Source organism: Trichechus manatus, unplaced genomic scaffold, assembly GCF_000243295.1.
Source record: "Trichechus manatus latirostris isolate Lorelei unplaced genomic scaffold, TriManLat1.0 scaffold00215, whole genome shotgun sequence".
Taxonomy (NCBI): domain Eukaryota; kingdom Metazoa; phylum Chordata; class Mammalia; order Sirenia; family Trichechidae; genus Trichechus; species Trichechus manatus.
In genome coordinates this window covers 2,596,266-2,619,914 of record NW_004444151.1, presented here as the reverse complement: position 1 = coordinate 2,619,914, position 23,649 = coordinate 2,596,266, and the positions used below count along the sequence as shown (strand labels likewise).

At 39.7% G+C, this 23,649-nt stretch overlaps 1 protein-coding gene across 1 annotated transcript in view; it reads left to right on the top strand.

Moving 5' to 3' along the window:
• The window catches only part of LOC101361563 (PKHD1, fibrocystin/polyductin), a 413,510-nt gene that overhangs the window by 156,771 nt on the left and 233,090 nt on the right, over nucleotides 1-23,649 (top strand). Inside the window, exon 25 of the mRNA XM_023742674.1 lies at nucleotides 22,093-22,314. Coding sequence (XP_023598442.1) covers nucleotides 22,093-22,314 — 222 coding nt within the window. The remainder of the gene's footprint in view (nucleotides 1-22,092; nucleotides 22,315-23,649) is intronic.

Below are 23,649 nucleotides of genomic sequence, written 5' to 3'. Positions count from 1 at the left end.
TTCAAGCACTTTGTAGTCATGCTTATCCAGGGCAGCTCCCACAATATACCAAAATGCCCTGAAATCGGTTAATGCTGCTGCCTTTGAAATTCCCTGCCAAGAAAGCAATGTCTTCCTGTTTTTACCCTGTTGTGGTTTTGACTTTTTGGTCCCATGGAAAGTCATATAAACAGGCTTTCTTATTGCAAAATCGGTCACATAGCTCTAGGGTCTAGGAAGTTGGAAGAGACTGAGAATTCAAATTTCAGCTTTTCCACCATATCACCAAATGACTAAGTCAGTTATTTCACCTCTTTGTTCATTTGTCTCCTTATCTGTTAAATTAGAATAAAAACTAGTCTACTTCAATGGCGGAAGATAAGGAATGATTATCAAAGTGTCTGTCTTCATGGGCAAATGAAAATTGCTTAGGAAATGTGATTAGTTGTGGCTACCTATAAAACTCTGCACTAAAACACTGTTCTTTACTATAAATATATTTAATACTTACACAAGCATTTGTTCTTGTGGAAGTGAAAGCACAACTACATGAAGGCAAAAGAAAATATTTTTTTTCTGATTAGGCATTTTTTAAAAAAATTTTTTATTGTTGTGCTTTAAGTGGAAGTTTACAATTTAAGTTAGTCTCTCATACAAACGTTTATACATACATAGTTATGTGACCCTAGTTGCTCTCCCTATACTGTGACAGCACACTCTTCCTTTCCACTCTGGATTTCCCGTGTCCATTCAACCAGCTCCTGACCCTCTCTGCCTTCTCATCTTGCCTCCGGATGAGAGCTGCTCATTTAATCTCATGTATCTACTTGAGCTAAGAAGTACACTCTTCACAAGTATCATTTTATGTCCCATAGTCCAGTCTAGTCTTTGTCTGAAGAGTTGGTCTCGGGAATGGTTTTAGTTTTGGGCTAACAGAGAGTCTGGGGCCCACGTCTTCGGGGGTTGATTAGGTGTTTTGTCCATCTATATTCTGGAAGCTGTGTTGTTCTCCAGTATCAAGGAGAAGTTTCATGCTAAATCAGTTAATTAATGCCCTTTGAGGGGAAAAACTGGTACGTCAGCTCAGCCTTTGCCCTGTGTTTGTGATGTGTATGTGTGTGCTTGCATGTATGTGTTTACATGTGTATGTATGTGTGCATGTGTGTTCGCGTGTATATGTGTGTGTAGCCAGTGGCTATGAGGAATGTTGCCTTATTGACACCCATAAGCTACCTAACATAACAATGACAAGGGAAAAGCATAGACTTAAAGCCTTGGGTTAGAGAAAAGTTGCTCATTGCAGGCCTTTAACTAAGGCTGTACCTACAAGAGTCAAATTCTGCTGGAGGATGGCATGTCCTTCAGTAGTTTAGGGTCTTGCCCTTGTATTTATGCAACTATTTGGAAGACGTTTCCCAGGTAAAAATTGCCCAGCTGAATTTTGGGATGTACTGTTAGTTCCAGGTAAATGTTCAATCAAGGAACGATGTTGAGAGGGCCAGAAACCAAAGATGGAAAAGAGGGATCAGAGAGAGAGAAAAGGGTAGGAGAAAGATTGGGGTATGTGTACAACATACACGTGGCTTCTCATTCTTACAGAAATCAAGATCTTAGCAACCCAAACACTTGCCCAAACCTGTCACCTCCCAATAGTGTTTTTCTTGAATATTCCTGGTTTAGGCAATATTTTATCCTTATATTATTTAGGATATGAGAGTAAAATATTCTTACCCTGTGGAGGGGAAAAATGAATTAAATGAAGAGTCCCCTTCCTCCCTTGGGGAGTGGGACAGTTGGTAGGACTGTGAGACTAAGTAATGGACACCAGTTTCTGTACAAATAGACTACAGGAGGTGTTGGCAGGCAGCAGGGTTGCCGAGAGTGAAACGCTGAGATTTTTGTCATGGAGATATGGTTCATGGCTTCTAGAAAGAATGAGAACCAGGAAAGAATACAGATCAAATTTCAATAGATGATTTGTGAGTGCTTATTAAAGTGGCCTAGGAACTCTTCGTGTAAAGTATAAGAAAAAAAAAGGAATAATATTTTAATGGCAGTAATGTACAATATCACTGAAGAAAAATAATTAGAGGACAAATATAAGACAGTATAATTTCTAGTTCTAAAATAAGCATTGCAGGTGGTAAAGGCAGAATGTAGACTGGAGTGATTAGGACATCGAGGATGGGAGATTAGAGTTGAATAATGGAGAGCAGGCAAAGAGCATATTATTTCTGTCTAAGATGTGTTTTTATCACATAGATATCACTATACACACAAGTCAAAATTTGTGGAAATTTCCCATCTCAGTTAATGGAACTGCATGTATTCTGCAGCTCATGCAATAAGTGTGACAGCATCCTAAACCTTTATCTTTTTCTAATAATTCACGCCAAATCAGTGAGTTCTGGTGGCTGGATCTTCAACATGTGTTTCATATAGCAACACTTCCATTGGTGACCAACCTTGCTCTAACCACCATAATTTTTTGTCCAGACCATTTCAAATTGCTTCTTCATTGGTTTCTATGTTTCCAATTCTTTATCTTCATTAATAGCACAATCCCAGTTTTATTTGGAGCGCAGTATATGCAGCTAAAGAGCTGTATTTCTTTGCCTCCTTTGTAGCTACACATAGCCTTGTAGCAAGAGCTAGCCAATCAAATATAAGAGGAAGTATGGGACATCTTGGAGCTTTCCTACAGTAGAGCTGACCTAGGAGGAAGTATTCCTTCTTTGTTCTTCTTTTTTTTTCCTTCCTGGAATATAAATACAGTATTTGCATTGTCAGCCACCATCTTAGACCATGAGGTGACTCATTAAGAATGGGAAAGCAGAAAAATAAAAGAAACCCGGGGCCCTGCTGACCATGGAGTTGTCAGACCAGCTTTGGACTGACCAACTCTGAAGCTACTTTTTGTGATAGAAAAATAAACCTTCCTGTGTTTAAGTCACAGGTGTTTGGCTTTCGAATTGTATGCTAAAATAAACCCCAAACAGTTTATCATCCACATCCTTTAAAAATATGTCAGAACTTACTACTTTTATCCTGACACCCTCCTAGTGGCCTCTCATCTTACTAAGAATAAAATCTAAAGTCCTTGTTGTCAGGTGCCTGGAGTTGTTTCCGGCTCATAGCGACCCTTTGTGCAATAGAACAAAACACTGCCCAGTCCTGAACCATCGCCACAATCATTGCTAAGTTTGAGCCTTTCACTGCGGCTGCTATGTCAGTCCATCTCATCAAGGATCTTCCTTTCGTTCACTGACTCTCTATCTTACCAAGTATGATGTCTTTCCTTCTCCAGGGACTGGTCCTTCCTGATAACACGTCCAGAGTATGTGAGACAAGTCTCCCCATTCTCACTTCCAAGGAGCACTATGGCTGTATTTCTTTCAGGACAGACTTGTTCATTCTTCTGTCAGTCCATGGTATATTCAATATTGTTTGCCAGCACCGCAATTTAAAGGCCTCAATTCTTCTTCTGTCTTCCTTACTGATTGTCCAGCTTTCGCTTGCATATGAAGCGATTGAAAATATCATGGCTTGGGTCAGGCACACTTTTGTCCTCGAACTGCCATCTTTGCTTTTTTAACACTTTAAAGATTTGCCCAATGGAATACATCCTTTGATTTCTTGACTGCTCCTTCCATGGACATTGACTGTGGATCCAAGTAAAATGAAATCCTTGATAACTTTAATCTTTTCTCCATTTATTAGGGTGTTGCTGATTGGTCCATTTGTGAGGATGTTTGTTTTCTTTATATTGAGGTGTAATCCATACTGAAGGCTGTGGTCTTTGATCTTCATCAGTAAGTGCTTCAAGTCCTCTTCACTTTCAGCAAGCAAGTTTGTCTCATCTGCATATAACGGTTGTTAATGAGTCTTCCACCAATCCTGATGCCACATTCTTCTTCATATAGTCCAGTTTCTGCGATTATTTGCTCAACATACAGATTGAATAAGTATGGTGAAAGGAAACAACCCTAACACACACCTTTCCTAATTTTAAACCAAGCAGTGTTACCTTGTTCTGTTTGAATGAATGCCTCTTGGTCCATGTACAAGTTCTGTATGAGCACAATTAAGGGTTCTGGAATTCTCATTCTTTGCGGTGTTGTCCATAATTTGTTGTGATCCACACAGTCTGATGCCTTAGTATAGTCAATAAGACACAGGTAAACATCTTTCTGGTATTCTCTGCTTTCAGCCAAGATCCATCTGACATCAGCAGTGATATCCCTGGTTCCACATCCTCTCCTGAATCCAGCTTGAATTTCTGGCAGTTCCCTGTTGATGTACTGCTGCAACCATTTTTGGATCATCTTCAGCAAAATTTAACTTGTGTATGTTATTAATGATATTGTTCAGTAATTTCCACATTCTATTGGATTGCCTTTCTTTGGAATGGGCACAAAAATGGGTCTGTTGCAGTTGGTTGGACAGGTAGCTGTCTTCCAAATTTCTTGGCATAGATGAGTGAGCACCTCCAGTGCTGCATCCATTTGTTGTATCATTTCAGTTGTTATTCTGTCAGTTCCCGGAGCCCTGTCTTTCGCCAGTGCCTTCAGTGCAGCTTGGACTTCTTCCTTTAATACCGTCAGTTCTTGATTATATGCTATCCCCTGAAATGGTTGAACATCGACCAATTCTTTTTGGTACGATGACTGAGTATTCCTTCCATCTTCTTTGGATGCTTCCTGTGTTGTTCAATATTTGGCTCATAGAATCCTTCAAAATTACAACTCGAGGCTTGAATTTTTTTCTTCAGGTCTTTAAGCTTGAGAAATGCCAAGCATGTTCTTCCTTTTTGGTTTTCTAACTCCAGGTCTTTGCACATTTCATTATAATACTTACTTTGTCTTCTCTAGCCACCCTTTGAAATCTTCTGTTCAGCAATTTTACTTCATTTCTTCTGTTGGCTTTAGCTATTCAGTGTTCAAGAGCAAGTTTCAGAGTCTCTTCTGACATCCATTTTGGTCTTTTCTGTCTTTTTAATGACTTTTGCTTTCTTCATGTATGATGACCTTGATGTCATCTACAACTCATCTGGTCTCTAGTCATTAGTGTTTAATGCGTTAAATCTGTTGTTGAGATGTTCTCCAAATCCAGATGGGATATACTCAAGGTCGTATTTTGTCTCTTGTGTACTTGTTTTAATTTTCTTCAGCTTCAACTTGAACTTGTATATGAGCAATTGGTGGTCTGTTCCATAGTTGACCCCCAGCCTTGTTCTGACTGATGATATTGAGCTTTTCCATTGTCTTCTTTCCCCAGATGCATTTGATTTGATTCCTATGTTTTCCATCTGGTGAGGTACATGTGTATAGTCTCTGTTTATGTTGTTGAAAAAAGGTATTTGAAATGAATAAGGCATTGGTCTCGCAAAATTCTATCATGAGATCGCTTGTGCCTTTTCTGTCACCGAGGCCATAGTTTCCAACTACTGACCCTTTTCTTTGTTTCCCACTTTCACATTCCAATCACCAGTAATTATCAATGCATCTTGATTGCATGTTCGATTAATTTCAGACTGCAGAAGTTGGTAAAAATTTTCAATTTCCTCATCTTTGACGTTAGAGGTTGCTGCGTAAGTTTGAATAATAGTATGAACTGGTCTTCCTTGTCCTATGGATATTATCCTATCACTGACAGTGTTGTACTTCAAGATAGATCTTAAAGTCTTGTTTTTGTTGATGAACTCGACACCATTCCTCTTCAATTTGTCTTTCCTGGCATAAGTAGATCATATGATTGTCTGGTTCAACATGGCCAATACCAGTCCATTTCAGCTAACTAATGCATAGGATATCGATCATCTTTATGTGTTCCATTTTAATTTTGATGACTTCCAATTTTCCTAGATTCATCCTTCATACATTCCACATCCCAATTATTAATGGATGTTTGCACCTGTTTCTTCTCATTTTGAGTTGTGCTATATCAGCAAATGAAGGTCCGGAAAGCTTTAGTCCACCCATGTCATTAAGTTTGACTCTACTCTGAGGAGGCAGCTCTTCTCCAACCATTTAACTGCCTTTCAACCTGAGGGACTAATCTTCTGGCACTATATCAGACAATATTCTGCTGCTATTTATAAGATTTTCAGGGGCCGTTTTTTTTTGCAGAAGTAGACTGCCAGGTCTTTTTTTCCTGGTCTAGCTTAGTCTGGAAGCTCCACTGAAACCTGTCCACCATGGCTGTCCCTGCTGGTATTTGAAATATCAGTGGCAAAGCTTCCAGTATCATAGCAGCACGTAAGCTGCCACAGTATGACAAACTGACAGATGCATGTTGGCCCAAGTCCTTACCATGATCAAATCTCTTTCACTGACCTCATCTTCCTCTTTTCTGTCACTCATTCACTCTGATCCAGCTCTTCCATGAATACCCTAGACACATACCTGCCTCAGGGCCTTTGCATGTAATGTCCTTTGCCTGGGATATTCTTCCTCCAGATATTCACATGGCTAATTCACTCATTTCATTCAGCAATTTGAGAAAATATTACTGTATCACACAGGTCTTGCTGGCCATCTTCTCTAAATTTAATCACTCCTTGTCACTCTTTATCCTTTTAGTCTACTTTACTTTTCTTCATAGCACTTATCACCAGATGATGTAAACATTTACTTTTTATTTTCATAAGTGTTTCTCCTCCACTAGAATAAGCTTAAAAAGGCAAAGGCTTTTGCCAATTTCTTTACTATTTACTCTCACTTCATGGTCTAGAACAGTACCTGATACATGATGAAGGTTGAAAAAATATAGATTATTGAATGAATAGAAAAGTCACAAGGTGTAGCATTCAGTCCCGGATGAAATTGAAGAAGTATATTTTGCAAACCTTTGCTCTCTTAAATATCATTTTTCTCAACTAACTTACACTTTCACTCTTCTCACTTATTCTCATTGACTCATACACATACATATATACATATATGACATGCACACATATGTGTGTAGAGCACTATGAATTGTTAGGAATATAAAATCCATTGGTAAGTTTTTTTGTTTGTGTGTTTCTAAAAAGCATTTGGAGAATGACTTCACTGGTAAAGAACCCCAACTCATGAATATCTTGTTGATATTGTGTAGCTCGAAATCTCTAACGTTTTCTCCTGGTCTGTAATACATGTGAAAGCACTTGACGGATAATAAAAAGATTTTCGGATGTAAGACTGAATCAGTATCATTATCATCATCAACAGCAATTCACTCTTTGAATATCTGTGTTACTCTCTATCTTTTTCATATCCATTTTTGGTATCAGACAAATAGCTGACTAGAATTTTCGTTATTATTCTGATATCTTCTTTAGGGTGAGAAAAAGCATGAAACATTTCAAGCCAAATACAGAGTATTATAGTGGAAGGGCTTTTTTTGGCCATTTCCACAATATTGCAAAGAATACATTCTCCATGAAGTATGTATACACTTTGGAAAGGACTAGTCCTAAATAAAAGTGAAACTAGATCACCTAAGAGCTACATTTGAAACTACTTTATGAAGATGTTGCATCCTTTCTAATAGTCTTCCATTCACAGAAGCCAGCATCCTTATTATAGAGGACCAGGCTCTTACGTCAGGAAAACCAACACTTCTACATACGAGCCTTCAAAATTCTTGAACTCTATCTGCACCTTACTCATATTTCCATCTATAAAATAGAATTGATGTTTCTTTCTTAGAAGTGCAACTTACGTAGTAGGAAGGAGGGTTGTAAATTTCTTTGAGGCAATGGGGAAATGGCACCAGAGACAACATTATTTATGGTGCTATGTGTAGTGTCCTTGAACTTTATTGAAAAAATGGCAGATTATTTTGTGACCATGATAAGATCTTCAGCTATATTTATTATGATTTTACCTTAATTAATGTACGATCCAGAACTTTTGTCTACTTTTTGCCTCCATCCTTTTCTTTTTTTTCCCATTATTTAGGGGTACTGTTAAACACAAAAGAGAATTAGCCCAATCAATTAATACTAATGAGCTGGGATGGAAATAGGCATATTGCCTTGATTTAGTTAATTATATTTTTCGTTCTTTTATGTTAAGATGCCCAACGGCCATAAGCATCGCTGAATTAAAATTTATTATTTTTATTCCAAGTAATTATGATGAGCCATAATAACAAAGAAGGAATGTTACCCTCTCGTCATAGCCATTAAGCATCCCAGGCAAGGATCTCAGGCTTGTGGTCTGTAGTTGGAAAGCATTCATATTTCCTGAATTAATCAATGTGTCGCTCTCTGATCTGGTGGTCAAGCAGTTGGATGTAAAGTGGCCTGGAGAGAATGATTAATAAAGGGTTGATCAGGGAGAATGAACTCTAGAAACTCCTCTCTCTTTGGTGTTGGACTTTCAAAAGGAACTCATTTTATAGTTTTTTACTACTCACAATGCCATCTCTCTAAAATGCTTGAGCAGAAGCTTGTATCCAGTCTCTATTGCTGCTTGATAGTGTACTGGTTTCCTTTAATGTGATTTTCTATTTCTTGGTCTAGTGGTGTATACTAAAGCAGTTAAGTGCTTGGCAAGCTTTCAAGCCACAAAGAACTGAGTCTGAATTTACTTACTAGCTTTGCAACCTTGGGCAAGTTGCTTACCCTCTGTCTTAGTTACCTAGTGTTGCTGTAACATAAATACTACCAGTGGGTGGCTTTAAAACACAGAAATTTATTTTCTCATAGTTCTGGAGGCTAAAAGTCCAAATCAGGGTCTCGGCCATTTTGATTTCTTCTTTGTCAGTTGCTCAGGGCGTTCCTTGGTTCCTTGGCTTGTAGACGATCCTCACATAGCATGTCTTCCCTCATTTGTGTGTGTGGGTCTGTGTCTAATCTGCTTTTTTTATAACTCGGAGGTGATTAGATTTAGAACCCGCCCTACTCGGGTGTGATCTAATTAACATAACAAAGAAAACCCTATTTCCAAACAGGATTACATCCACAGGGATAGGGATTAGGATTCCAACACATATTCTAGGGGGACACAGTTTAATACACAACATCTTCCGTAAACCTCAGGTTTCTCCTAATTGGGATAATGCCTGATTATAATAACAGAGACATTAACAATGATAGCTAGCATTTATTGTTCATTATTGTGTGCCAGCATCAAACTATGTTGCTCACCTGTTACGAGTGTTTTGAGTATTAAATGAGGGGATATTTGTGAAGCCCTGAGCACAGGGCCTGCTCCAGTGTAAGCATTCAATTAATGCTTGTTGCTATTTCTTTTGGACTGACAGGGTAACAGAAGCGATAGCAGATTATCAGGCCTAACTCTCTATTTTATTCACAGGTAGTGGCTGCTTCTATGTACAAAGTAAAATGGATTACTGATAAAATTAGTTAGATAATAAACACCTTACATTGTTCTTGTCTCAGTTATCTTCAGAATGTGTATTGAAGTGTTTTTCTTTCTCTTGCAAAAGGGGGAAGGATAGAGAGGTGGAAGTAGCAGAGTTGATCCATTTTGTTGCCTTCATGGTGCTTGTTACTTTGACTTCATGGAAGCATGATTTTCTGGTGCAATTTGGAAAGTGGTCTCATTTTCTCTAAACTGTTTTTTTTAGTCCACAGTTTTGAAGACACCCAGATCTTTTTGAGTCTATTATATTTGAGATTTCTACAGAGTAGAAATGCATATTCTTTGCTTATGGAGATGGAACATCTTCTCTTGATCAACCATCAGGTTCACTGTAGAGTTTTTTTGTTCTTAGTAAGTATTTGAAAATTTCAGAGAAAGTATTAAGTGCTGTGTCCAGCACAGTCTTTTTTATCTCAGAGGTTATATTCTTGGTTCCTTCTAGTTAGGTCTGAACCATCCTCAGAATCAGTAGGTGCTTGCTTCAGATAATGTTTACAATGAAAGGACCTGGGACTGCTATGAAGCAGGATTTCCCTGGGAACTGGGAACTCTGGCTTCTGTGCATCAGGCCTGTGTGAGTCACTAGGCAGATTACTCTCTGCTTAATTTCAAGGCGTCACCAATACTAGCTTGGATTTAAAGGAAATCCAACTGAAGGCATCTTGGAGTTTTGATAAAAATGAAATATTTTGTCCAAACATTTCTTTCTCTCATAACTATTAGTATATCTTGGTCAACATGAGAGAGTTTTGTGGCTGGAAAAGTTTGTTGCAAATTGATAAGTTTAAAGTAATTTATCTGTAGTGAGTTTATGTTAATGAGGGAGGAACAACGCAGAAAAGAGGGAAAGGTTGCACACCTGGAAGAATGTAACAGTGTCACTGAATTGTTGTGAAAAAGGCATGGGGAGGTGTCTGACTTCCTCCAGCCCCATCAGGGGGAAAGAGAACCAAGATCACAGCATAAAGCTGACTCCTATGAGGTGAAGGCCAGACAAGTCTCTTCTCTCTGCCATCTTTACTAATTCTGACACCAACTGTCCCTCCCACAGCGCTCTTTACTGGGTTTGATTATTCATTGCATTGCGATGGCCACACAGAACTCACAGACCATACTTACAATTATGAGCTTTATTAGGGAAGTAACAGTTACAATTCAGGCTCAAGAACACTCAGGATATAGTTCTTCCATAAGGATAACCTCTCCCCAGCTGTGCTCCCAGGCATACCTCTCCCTGGCCCTCAGTCTCTGCCCAAAGGCACTCAGCTTGCTTTCTCTGTGGGCCAGGAAGCCCGCCGCACCTTCTCCTGCTGCTAGGTCTCTCTTGCTGGCCTCTCCTTCCTTGGTGGTTGTGGGCTGCCCTCTCTGCTCTGAAATTGGCTCTCTTTTAAGGCAAAACTGACCAATCCTCTTAGTAGGCCACAATTACCCTATCACACAATCACCTGGGTGGGAGTTACAAGACCATGGCTAGAAAGGCCATATAGAAAAGTAATCAATTGTACCACAATTGTGCGTGCAGAAAATGTTGTATGGTGTATGTTTTGCTGTGTATATTCTCAACAACAACAAAATAAATGCAATTTAGGGAAAAAAAGTAATTTATCTGCAAGTTGGTTATAAAAGGAGATTAGTTCAATTTCCTTCTCTCTCAGTTGAAAAGTAGCTTCCCTTCAAGGCAAGGGTTGGGAGGATTATGCACAGGTAATACAGCGAGCTTGATTCACTGAAGTTTGGTCAGCAAACTGGGAGCCTGAGTTCAAATTTGAGGCAAACACAGACTCTCCTGTGGCTTTGGATAAAGCTGTACTTCTTAAATCAACGCGCAAAATAGAAATGGTGTTCATTCTCTTCCCATTGCTGGAAGGGAGTGGCTTGTATATACCTCTAGTAGACATTAATATTCTTTGTATGCGCAACCCCATGGCGGCAATGCAGTAAAATAGTAAACTTTCTTCCCATATCTGTAAGCATGGTGCTCTATAAGGGGCTGGTCTGTGCAGTAATTTAGATCATTTAATTTAAAGTGGAAGCCTTTTTAAGAAGTCAGCATCAGAAAGAATTAACTAGTTTTTTAAAAGCTAAGCAATGTTGATAGACTTAATTGGCTAAAACTTGAATTAATCTTAAATCAGTTATTTACAAATTTAGTATTCAGCCTTTTTTTTTTTTTTTTGTCCTTTCTACCTTTGGGGAAGGTGTGATCTACGCTATAAGCTTAAGAAGGTAGGATCCAGGTCTGCTTTTGTTCACCGTGATACTGCCAGCATCTCCAGGCAAGTAATAGGCACTCAAAGAGTTGTTAAATGAATCAGTGAATGAGTTTTTGATCTGAAGAGGTAGGATTGGACTCAAAGAATTTCTCTATAATCAGAGTCCTTCCTGCTATCCTCAGATGTTAGTGGAGTAGCCCAGACAGTGACTAGTTTCGTTTAGTATTTGTGTATCAGGAGATCAGAGACAAGGGCTTTTTAATGTGGGGGACACTTGGCTCTGAAATGCCTTATTTTTCCCCAGCAGACAATGACTTACGTTATTACCTCCAGAGAACGGTCCCAGACGCACTTGATTAGCCTTAAATGAAAGATAAGCCATTGCTGTGAGAAAGGACATGCTTTCAGTAGATGGGCACACAGACAGATAGATAGATATTAAACAATTTACAGTTTCATGTCTTGACAACTTGGATATTGTAACATGAAAAATGCTACTGAAAAGGACCAGTCCTTTCCTAGCACAGAAGCTATAATATTTTCAGTAATGAAAGATAATTGTTTCAAACTTCCCTACTTAAAACTTCCCCTCACTGGCTTCTAAGAGCAGGTCTAAACTCTGTAGTCTGGTTTATACAGTCCTTGAGGACTGGGTGTCTCCTTACCTCTGGATCTCCTTTGTTGGTTATTGATGCCCAGATTCGGTTTATCCAGAACTGGGCATGTAACTAGAAATCTGGAATACTTGTGTACATGGGGTTCTTGTGCAGGTTAAAATATATTGGAGACTGAGGATTTAATTACTATTATTTCTCATTTATTATAAATATTCCTGGGGTCAGGTAAAGGTAGGAATATTCTCATTTTTTAAAAATAAATAAATGTTATGAGGAAACAGCTATTATATTTCATTGCTGAAATTATTATGTTATAGCCAACTCACGTTAACAATATTCAGAGAAAAATTATTCTAGGGACCTTTTGAACAAACAAATTGCTCAGAGGAGTGTATCAGATTGTAGGAGTGGTCAGAATGTGATTGGTCAATGCTAGTGGAACTTTGATAAAGAGAAGTAGGAAAATTATTTGAATGATCGAGTAATGTGGTAGCTAGGGAGAGTTTTACCTGGCTGGTACAGACCTTGGGGAAAAGACAGCACTCTTTTTTTTTCTTCCAACCTGTTTCTGTTTAGAAATAGCTTTCTTTCTGGAGTCTGAAATGTCTTTTTTAGAAATCCAAGAAATGGCTGAGCACTGTGAGCACTTAAATACCTTAAAGCGCTGTTGGGAAAAGGAAGTAATGGTTTTCTGGAAGCAGAAAGGAAATCAAGGTTTAGTTAAATAGTAACTGATAACAGTAGCTATAATAACAAAGGCATATGTTCACATCTCAGCATTTGAATTTCTCTGAATATTTCTGTACACTTTGTCTTCCATGGACATGTTTACACTTAGTAATTAGTAGAGTTAATTCATTTAAAAAGTTAACTTAATGAATTTTTCTTTTTATTAAAAAAGCAAAAGGCTGAGTTATAATCTCTATCTTCTTTCTCAGTTATCTATAAAGTTGATCAATTCACTGAAACTAGGGTCTTTCCATCCCCCTGGAAAATTAAGCTTTGCTGTGATCTTCTGGAAGCAGAGATTGTATTTTTTACATCTTTATTTCAGCACTTACTAGAGGGTCTGGAAAATAAGAGATCATTAGTAAATGTTGGTTGAAGGAATAAATGAATTAATCTGTAATTCCAGCCTTGTAGTTCTCAGCCTGTTTTAGATGATAGCAAATGTCATAAGACTGTGGATACATAATCACTTTTATTTACTTTTATTTACCTGTATTATTTACCTATAGCTGTGGTTCTCAAAGTGTGGGCCCCTATAGGCAGCATCAGCATCACCTGGGAGCTTTCTAGAAATGCCAATTCTTGGAACACACCTAACCTACTCTGGGTGTCGGGTGCAGCAATCTACGTTTTAAGCCCTTCAGGTGATTCTGAGGCAGTCTGAGAGATCACTGACCTAAAACAATCAAGGAAACTGTATAGGACTGGAAACCAATTCACCTAACCCAGCTACGCTTCTCCCAAAGGCTATGTGGCCCTTTGCAAAGAACAGTGGAACTTGGCTGGCCATATTAAATGTGCTTATCCTGAGCACGGCATTTTTAGTTGGATGTGGTTCCCTGTCCTGTCAGGGAAATCTGAGCTGATGAAAACAGTTTCTCCCAACTGCTGTTTGCAACTCTTGAGTGGTGATTTTATTTCAGATATGTTTTCCCTCTATGTTGCCCATTTGATGGCAGTACCAGGCTAATTAAGGAATTCGAATGTGGTATCCATTCCAGGGAGATGTCTGATTCTTTTCCTGCATCCTGAGAATATTTTTGCAAACACTTTCTAGTTCATATTTTCTTTTTTTAATCAGGCAGAGACATTACAATTAAAATACCGTTGAAGTGATTCTGGCAAGTATTGCAATAAGCATGTTTTTTAATTAAAGGAAGAACAGGGGGGTGCGTAAGCAGCACCAGCTAAAGGGGAAAATTTCATCCGATATCTGTTTTAATTGAAATGAAAAAGAAAGAAAAAAACCAAACAAACAAAAAAAAAATGGGAAACGCAGCACCAGTAAGAGCAGCCTGTGCCTGTGTGTGCGTGGCTCGGCCCCAGGTTGCTAGGTTTAGGTGTTCTGTGCTTGATTAATTAGTAGCCAGCCAGAGAGTCCATTCTCATTGCCCCAATCCTTAAAGCCTGATTTATGCCTCACATCCACCATGAATATGTGAGGGCTGAGGCATCTATATCCTGAGCTGCTGGTGGATAGGATTATGGAGCGTGGACTGAGCTCTTGGGGGCTCTCGTTTGCCAGCCAAATTGATTTTCCGCCTCTCTGGCTGGGGACAAGCCCACCTCGAAGGCTTCCCAGACTCTGCTCCAGTGGATCAGGCACAAGTCTAATCCGGATCTTGCCAACAAAGGAAGCTATGTGCATCCCCATCACCATGCAGGCTGTGGGCTGCAGCTGCCTTCCCTACATGCCACTCTTCTCTGCCTCACCTCCTCCCGGCCCCCACCCCACAACAGCACAGGGCAGTAGACTACAGCAGTGTACCCCACATGTGCCCAGATCACACTGCTGGCCCTTCTTGTCCAGGCAGAGCAGTATCCCAGAATGAATGATCACCTACAATTCTCCAGGGGAAGGGAATCCCAAAGTCTCCCTAGACTATCCATTTGACTATTTAACAGCTGAAATGTACAAGATACAGGCTGCTAAAATTTTAAAGGAATTATTTAGGGTTGACACGGAAGTTGATTAGAGAGTAATCAATAGAGATAGTAAATTGCATAATTTACATCTAAAATTTAGATAGTTCAAGCTCCGGGTAAATGAATTATCCAGTTGGGTGACACAGATTGATCATATTAATTGGAGTCCTTGGATCCCTCACTGGGCTTTGCCTCCATCCATCTCTGGCTTTCCCTCCACTTAAAAATGGAGTCATTATCTCTGGGTTCATTTCACCCCCTGTCATTCACGTCCTAACTCAGCACAGTCGAGCTCTGCCCTCTTCCTCCCTGACCCTACCGACAATGGCATGAAGTGTTTGACACCATCAACTACAACCTTCAAAGTTCTTAAAACTCTTCCTGGAGCCTGTGTTTCCATAATCTTCTGAGTCTTCTTTTCGTTCTCCTAATTCTTCAGCCCATTCTCAAGAATCTTGCTACTTCCTTTCTTTCTTCTAGTCTTTAAATATTGATGTTCTAAAGTTCCTTTTATCTTAATTTCTTTTCTGTTGTTGCTACATGTCCTCCATAAGAGACTTCATTTACTTTCGTAACTTCAACTTCCCTTCAGTCAACAAATATTGAGTGAGCACTTGTCATGTTCCCCATGTACCAGGCATTGTTCTAGACACAGAGGCTACTGCAGTGAACAAAATATACAAAAATTTCTGGTCTAGTGGAGTTTGCTCATATAAGTAAGCAAATTATATCGTTTGTTAGATTTACTTAGTAGTATGGAGAAAAATTCAGCAAGAAAGGCAGGTGGGGGTAACTGTTTGTGGGGAGATTTGCACACAGTAAGCTCAAAGGCTGTGAGGCAGGGAGAACAAGAAGGTCAATGTGGCAGCAACATTGTGAGCAAGGGGGAAGTAGAGGGAGATTGGGTCAGAGAGGACAACCCCTGTAGGGTCTGGTAGGCTTTTTTCTGAGTGTGAGGGGCACCACTGGAGACTTTGGAGCAGAGAGGTAACATGATCCGGTTTGCATTTTTAAAAAAATCACACTGGCTGCTATTTTGAGAATAGACCCTGCAGTGAAGGGCAAGGGCAGAAGCAGGGAGCTGAGTTCATAGGCTGTTACAATAATCCAGGGGTGAGATGAGAGTGACTGAAACCACAGAGACAGATGTGGAAATAGTGAGAAGTGGTTGGATTATGGGGATATTTTTAATGTAGAATGTACAAAACTTTCTGAAGGATTGGTTGTTGGGTGAGAGAGGGAAAATTGACTCTATGGTTTTTCGACTGAGCAGTTGAAAGGATGGAATTTCCATTTATGGAGTTGGGAAGGATTGTGGAAGGATCTGCGGGGCAATATGAGGAGTTCATATTTTGGACATGCTAAACTGAGAAGGCTAAGAGCCCTGGTGGTGTAGTAGTGATTAAGAGCTATGGCTGCTACCCAAAAGGTTGGTAGTTCAAATCCACCAGCCACTCCTTAGAAACTCTATGGGGCATTTCTACTTTGTCCTGTAGGGTCGCCATGAGTTGAAATTGACTTGATAGCAATGAGTTTGATTTTTTTGTTTTTTATGGAACACCCAAGTAGTGATCTTGTGTAGGCAGTTGGATATATGAGCCTTGAGTTGAGGACCAAGGTTATACATTTGGGAGTTATCAGGCATTAGCCTAGGATGGTGTTTAAAACCATAAGACAAGATGAGACAGCCAAAGTGGTGTATATAAACTGATAAGAAAAAATGGTCAGAGGACTGAGTCTTGGGACACTGCAAGTGTCAGAGGTTGGGATGATGATGAGGAATCAACAGAGGTACCTGGGTAGGGGAAACCCAGGAGGTAGGAGGAAAACCAGGAGGGTACAGTGCTGGGGAAGCAAGGGGAAGAAGGAGTTTCAAGAAAGAGGGAGTTACCAAGTATGTCAAATGCTTCTAGCTTCTCGAGGAAGGTGAGGACTGAGCAAAGGGCCTTAGATTCAGCAATGGGTTGGCCATTTGTGATCTTGACAAGAGGAGTTTTGGTGGAGAGGTTAGGCAAAGGCCCAGCCAGGGAGCGTTCAAGAGAGAATGGAAAGAAAGAATTGAAGATAGCAGGTATAGCCAGATGTTTTTGAAGAATCTTATTATATGGTAAAATAGTTACACTTTAAATTTTTTTCTGCAAGGGAGAAAATAAGCTAGGACTGTGCGTTTGTTTTTCTTAACACACACACACACACACACACACACACACACACACCGCAAATTATTTTGTGGTTATTACAGAGGATGGCTAATTGTAGGGTTAGCCAAAAGCAGGTTTTGATGTTCTTTGCAAACATTAGCTAGCTGCTAAAAGTCTCTTTTACTTCCCTTTCCAATAAATAAAAGAGATGTTTAATGGGAAGAAGTGATTACATGTAAAGTTGTGTTCATTTATATATTTTAAGGGGGAAGTAAAAACAATGATGGTTGATTGGTTTTTATAAAATTACTCAAGGTCACTTGTTGGGCACGCTCAGCTTTCGTAACAAGCAATTTCTGGGTCACAGCCAAAGGTGCCCTGCTCTTTATTTCAGCTTTCAGAAATGGCGTCAAGCTCTGCAAAGTGAAGAAATAGAGTCCTCTCACTTCCCTCTCATACTCAAGTCACTCTTCTTTAAAGCATTCCACTGTATATCTATTTTAAGCTAAAAATGGGGAGGCTGAAAAACTTGGGGCCTTGGCACAGAGCTAGATTAAATATAAACTTCACATTCTTTCATACAATGAAGCTAATACTTTGATTATCTCTTGCAATTATATCAGGCAAAAATAGCTGAATTCCTCATCCTACTCTCTTCTTCGTTTACCTAGATTTCCTTATATATATCACTGATAAAGTGAGGAGGGAATGCTTTTTAGCAGGGAATAACAATTATCATATTAATTAATTAGTCCTGTTTTAATACTCTTGCCAACACAAAACATCCATTTTGTTTGGGCTGAGCTTTTCTGCCATCATTAGTATCATTATTAGTTCCTGTCAGTAAATGATGTTTTTAAATTTCTACAAATTTGCTTCCATTCTTTAATATTTTGCTTGGTGATACAGGGACAAAGCCCAGGTTTAATCCCTGGAGTCTGCCTCAAATCCTTTGTGGAATGAGACAAGTTATATCTACATTAACAAAACTAAATCATTTATAAACAAGCCATAGGCAAACTTGCTTATGTTATGTTTTTCCTTAAATGTAACTATGAAAACAATCCTAATTAATGAAAAAGCTGCCTGGGAGGGTTTGGGGAAGTGGATGAATATGAGCTGTTCTGTCAGATGGTTCTGGGTTCTAATGCTGCTGCCTGCTCTAGAGCTGGAAGGGTTAGATTCTCTCAGCCCATACTGTGCTCTGGGAAATAAGGAGTGTGAGATCAACCTCACAGGCTTGTTTTGAAGATAATTTCAGACAACATAACTAAAGATTTTGGCACATAGTAAAAAAACAAAACAAAACTTGTTGCCGCCAAGTCACCAAAGCGTGGTGACCCCATGTGCTACAGAGTAGAACTGCTCCATAGAGTTTTCCTGGCTGAAATTTATGTAAGCAGATTGCTAGGCCTTTCTTCTGCAGAGCCGCTAGGTACCAACTGCCAACCTTGTTTATCGGTCTAGTGCAAACTGTTTGCACCACCCGGGTTGCCATCGGGTTGATTCTGACTCACAGCTACCCTATAGGACAGAGTAGAACTGCTCCATAGTTTCCAAGGAGCGGCTGGTGGATTCGAACAGTCAACCTTTTGGTTAGCAGCCGAGTCTAATAAATGTTAAAACCAGTGGTCATCAATTCAATTCTAACTCATGATTACCCCATGTGTGTCAGAGTAGAATTGTGCTCCATAGGGTTTTCGATGGCTGATTTTTCCAAAGTAGATCACCTTGTTTTCCCTGACTGTGCATATAATAGCTTTCCCAAGAGAAATTCCAAGTTCAGTAGAGCATAGGGGGTGTCAGGAAAGCTCGAGTACATGTCTTCGTCATTGTCAGATGCACACCTGACTGCATTTTTAAAGGAGTAGATGTCACATTGTTCTAGAGCTGGAAGGTGCCTCAGCGAACATACAGTTCTACTGTCCGCTTTATGGATGAGACCATTGCTAGGTGCTAAGTAGGGCAGTTTTGGGACCTGGGTAAACTGAAGTCCAGCAATTTTACGGGACTTAATGAGGGTCATTCAGAGGCCAATAGCAGAGTCCGGGCAGGGACCTTGCCTCAACTGCTTACTTATCAAGGTCAGTTCAGATTCTCCGAGTATTTTTAATAGGGGGAGTCTTGCCATGCAAACCCATAGCCCAGAAGTTGAAGATAATTAGCTGGGACACTAGTGTTATGTGGCTGTGAGTGAAAAAGAGTTGCTAAACAGAATACACTTTGACCTGGAGCACAGGTCACATTTCTTTCTTCTTGTTCACAGCAGGATTCATGACTATTATTGCATTTCTATGTATACTGACAATGGAGGGGAAAATTAAAAAATTGCTAGTGGGCCCATTGGATGTCTGGTGAGCAGTAGGGCGCCCCTCTGGCATTGAGCCTGTGGATTACCAAAGGATAGTCTCTCACTTCTTGGATAGTTTACCTTCGAGTATGATGTACATGTCATATTTCATAAGACAAGTCAGGACTAGTGACAGTGAGAAGTTGGAGGCAGATGGTGTAGTGGTGCCAAAGTAATGGAGCAACTGTCGAAATTGAGCAGTAACAGAAATAATGGGAGAAGTGATGAGGATGAGTGTGATGATAGCAGTAGACGCCATTGCATTAAATGCCTAATAGGTGTCAAACCTTGTACCAGAGGTTTACAAGCATTATTTCAATAAATATCACTATAATTCTTTGGTGGAGGAGCTCTTACCATTCACATTTTGCAGACGGAAAAACTGGATACCCAGGTAGGGTGTGTCATTCTAAATTGTGGCTGAAAGGAAAAAAAAAAACAACCAAGCCTGTTGCTGTTGAGTTGATTCCGACTCAAGGCAACCCCATGTGTTATAGAGTAGAACTGCTCCACAGAGTTGTCTTGGCTATAATCTTTACAGAAGCAGATCAACAAACAGGCCTTTCTCCCATGGCACCATTGAGTAGGTTCAAACTGCCAACTATTAGGTTTGAAGTCGAGCACAAACCGTTTAAGTAAACATCCTGTGGTTGTTACTGAGGGTGTGTGGTTTGGGCTTTAGGATCAAAGACTAGAGAGTTTGATGAAGAGGGCTGAAGAAAGCTGAAGAGAAATTTTAGAACAGGTCAGGGAAGAAGTGGCCTCCAAATCTGACTATTGGGGTCAAACACTTATTGATCACTATCTCTGTACTAAGATGGGGGTCACAAAAATGACTAAAGGCGTTTTAGCCTTTTTCTTCTCAAGTGCATGTTTAGCTACTTCCAGTCGTGATTTCTGGAAGGCAACACCAGTCCAACTTGATAACTGCGCACTTTGGATTTGGGAGTGGATTTAGTAGGCTAAGAGTCTTTGCTCTCTGCTGCCCCTTACCAAGACAGTAGATACTGTGGTGCCATTTCTGACACCCTGCTCTCTCCACATCCTTTGTCTACCTTTAGATCACTGAGACAGTATATAGGCTTATAGATTAAGTGTAATAGCAACATCCTCTCTGAGAAAATGTGTATGTGTGTGTGTGTCTGTGCATATGTGTATATAGGAAATTCAGGTACTTAAAGCAGGTAAGAGTAATACCCATGTGTGAAACCAAAAGATTAATGATATGGACTGTGATCTAAGCTAAACTGGAACCTGGTCTGAGGACTGTCCTCTCTAGGCTTTTTTAGACCCCTGGTGTCTGTACTATAAAGTCACAACTCTGAAAACTTTGGTGTGAGGTAGAAGGTCTAGTCTAGTGCTTTTGCAAGCCACTTAGAGGAGGGAGATGACCAAGAATTGCTCCTTCAGGTAAAAGTGTTTATTTATATGAGATGCTTTGATTATTCTGGTGTTATTGAGAAAATCTGTGGGAAATGTAAATATTCTAAATCTTTTTGAATAAAGATATTATAAAGATGAAATTATCTTTTTACTATCTTAAGTATTTACTCTCACAATATAAAATAATTTTTTAAAATCATATTCCCCTGTTACAGAAAAATTGAACTTTAGAGCAAAATAGTATCTGTATCAGTTCAGATTATTTGGTTCCAATGAACAGAAATCAACTTTCCTTTAAAAAAGGAAATTTATTGGAAAGGTATTGCATAGCTTATAGAATAAATAGGAAGTCTGGAAAACTGGGCGCAGAAGTAGACACTTCTACATTTCGGAGGGAGGTGCTGATGGGTGTTTCAGAAGCAGGAGCTTTTCCCAGACTAGTTAGGATGGCACCACAGGAATTAATGAGGTCTAAGTCTTTTCAGTCTTTTGCTTCAGATATCCTTTTGGAAATCTGAGCATGTGTCTCAAATTATGATAAGACATGGCACCTTGATTGACAGTCCCACTCAGCTGTATTCAATGGAGCAGAGCAATTCCTTGAAGAAATTAAGGTCTATTATCTAAATAAAGTACAATAGATGCTGGTCAACTAAAATGCTACCAATGCCATGGTGTTAGCCCATTATTACACCTCTTTTTGTCATAATTCTTGTACTTTCGGTACATTGTCCTCTGTTTATATTTTCCGTACACTTGTTTCCTAGGTTTTTCTCCCACTTAATTTTATAAGCATTTTTCTCTCTTGCTAAATGGTAAAAATAGAAGCCTTCACATCTCTTATTTAACCAGTCCAAGAATGTTGGGCATTTAGGTTATTGTTATAAAAATACTCTAAATAAAGCTCTGAATATTTAAACATATAGTTCATTCCATATTTTGTACTATGTCCTTATCAGAGATGAATAGAAGCTGAATGTATCTCATGATTATTTGATTGTGAGGTCCAAGGGAAAGAGAGAACATAGTCCTAATGCATTTTGGTGTGTCATATTTGGAGGGCTGATATATGAAATATCTCCGAGCTAAAGAGGATTTCCCTGTAACGTCTCTTTTATTATCATCAGGAATACTTTGGGAAGGAAGACATAGTGTAGGATTACCCACACTTGATAGCTAACCTAAATTGGCTCAATAATATAGTACCTCTACTCTCAGGTGTCTGATCCACCCTATTGTGCTTCTAAAAGAGAGGTTAAGATAAAATAAGTTTAAATCCCAGCAGAAGTACAAAAATGAAGAGAATTTCACCACTTTGAAACTGTCAAGAGATGAGCCTCATCCTCCCAGAGACTGACAATTTTCTTTTCAACTATTTAGGAGGCAAGCTGCTTTTCATGGATCCAGGACCCACTGAGCTCATTGAGCTCAGGGCCCACTCTATCCTTGTGTCTCATGGTGGAGAACTCCGGATTGGATCCAAGGACAAGCCCTTCCAAGGCAAAGCTCAGATCAAACTCTACGGGAGTGCCTACTCTACCCCCTTCTTTCCATATGGAGTCAAGTTCCTGGCTGTGAGGAATGGAACTCTTTCCCTGCATGGTGAGTGAGGCAATTGACCAGAGAAAATGAGTTAAGAGTTGTGTCTAGTCGATGTGGGGGCAGCAGGGAAAATTACAAAGCTATTAAAAAAAAAAAAAAAGAACACCTCTTGGCTACTAGATTCTGAGGCAACAAGGTCAATGGTCAACTAGGGCACAGGCAATATATCCTTATATAATTGTTCTGATTCCTGTCAAAGAGTATTTTATGGTTCCCATTTATTCATTCCCCTTCCTATAAGAGGATTATACACCCCACTCTCCTGCTGGCGAAAGGTCAGCAGTTCGAACCCACCAGTGTCTCCACAGGAGAAAGATGTGGCAGTATGCTCCATAAAGATTACAGCCTTGGAAACCCTATGAGGCAGTTCTACTGTGCCCTCTAGGGTCACTCTGAGTCAGAATGTGACTTGCAGTGCCTCCTTGTGGTTGGAACTCACTTCTCTGCCCCCATTCAGAGTGGCTTAGCCATGGACTTGCTTTAGTCAATGGAAGGTGAGCAGAAATAATATAACCCATGGCCAAGCAGAGGTTTTAAGAGCTGTTATGATGTATTGGCCATTTTGCTCTTTTCTTTCTGCTTGAGAATAGCCTGCCCCAGATAGGGGCAGCTCCTTCAACTTGGGAACCTGAATGAAGACACCTTGGAGCAGAGCTGCAGCTGACTTACTGCTGTCAGGCATGTGAGTGAGGAATAAACCTTCACAGTCATATTCCGTTGAGATTTGCTTTTGTCACTGCAGCATAACCTAGTGAAAACTGACTATACAATTACCCAGCATACACTGACGTTGCCGACGTGTTATAGCCTGACATCACAAACCCGACAGAGACAGCTTCATTTTATTGTTGTTGCTGTTTTCCCTTGTGTGAATAAGGTTCAGTTACGGTTCTGCTTAGCCCATTTATAGATGGGCTGGGTGTCTGTGGATTCCTGGGAGAGGACAGGCATTATGCTACAATGTGTTTCTGCTTAACTCTGTCTGCCTGCTGATCACCTAATCCCACTTTGCAAAACTGATATTTTTTTTCCTTCAGATTCAGGAAATTACCAGGATAACCCTTAGTCACAACTGGAAATATGGCAGGATAACCCTTAGTCATAGCTGGAAATGTGGCTGGATAACCCTTAGTCATAGCTGGAAAATGCTGAGCTTTAAGTTTGTGTCTTTCAGTGGATACTAGTATAATTTTGGTTACATAGCATGAAGCAAAGGCAGATAAAAAAATATGGACTCCAAATAGTGGCCCAGTCCCCAGAAAACATGATGTCATCTTCTTTGGCATTTCTATATTGGCATAACAAAATAAAACCCTACCAAACCCATTGTGGTCG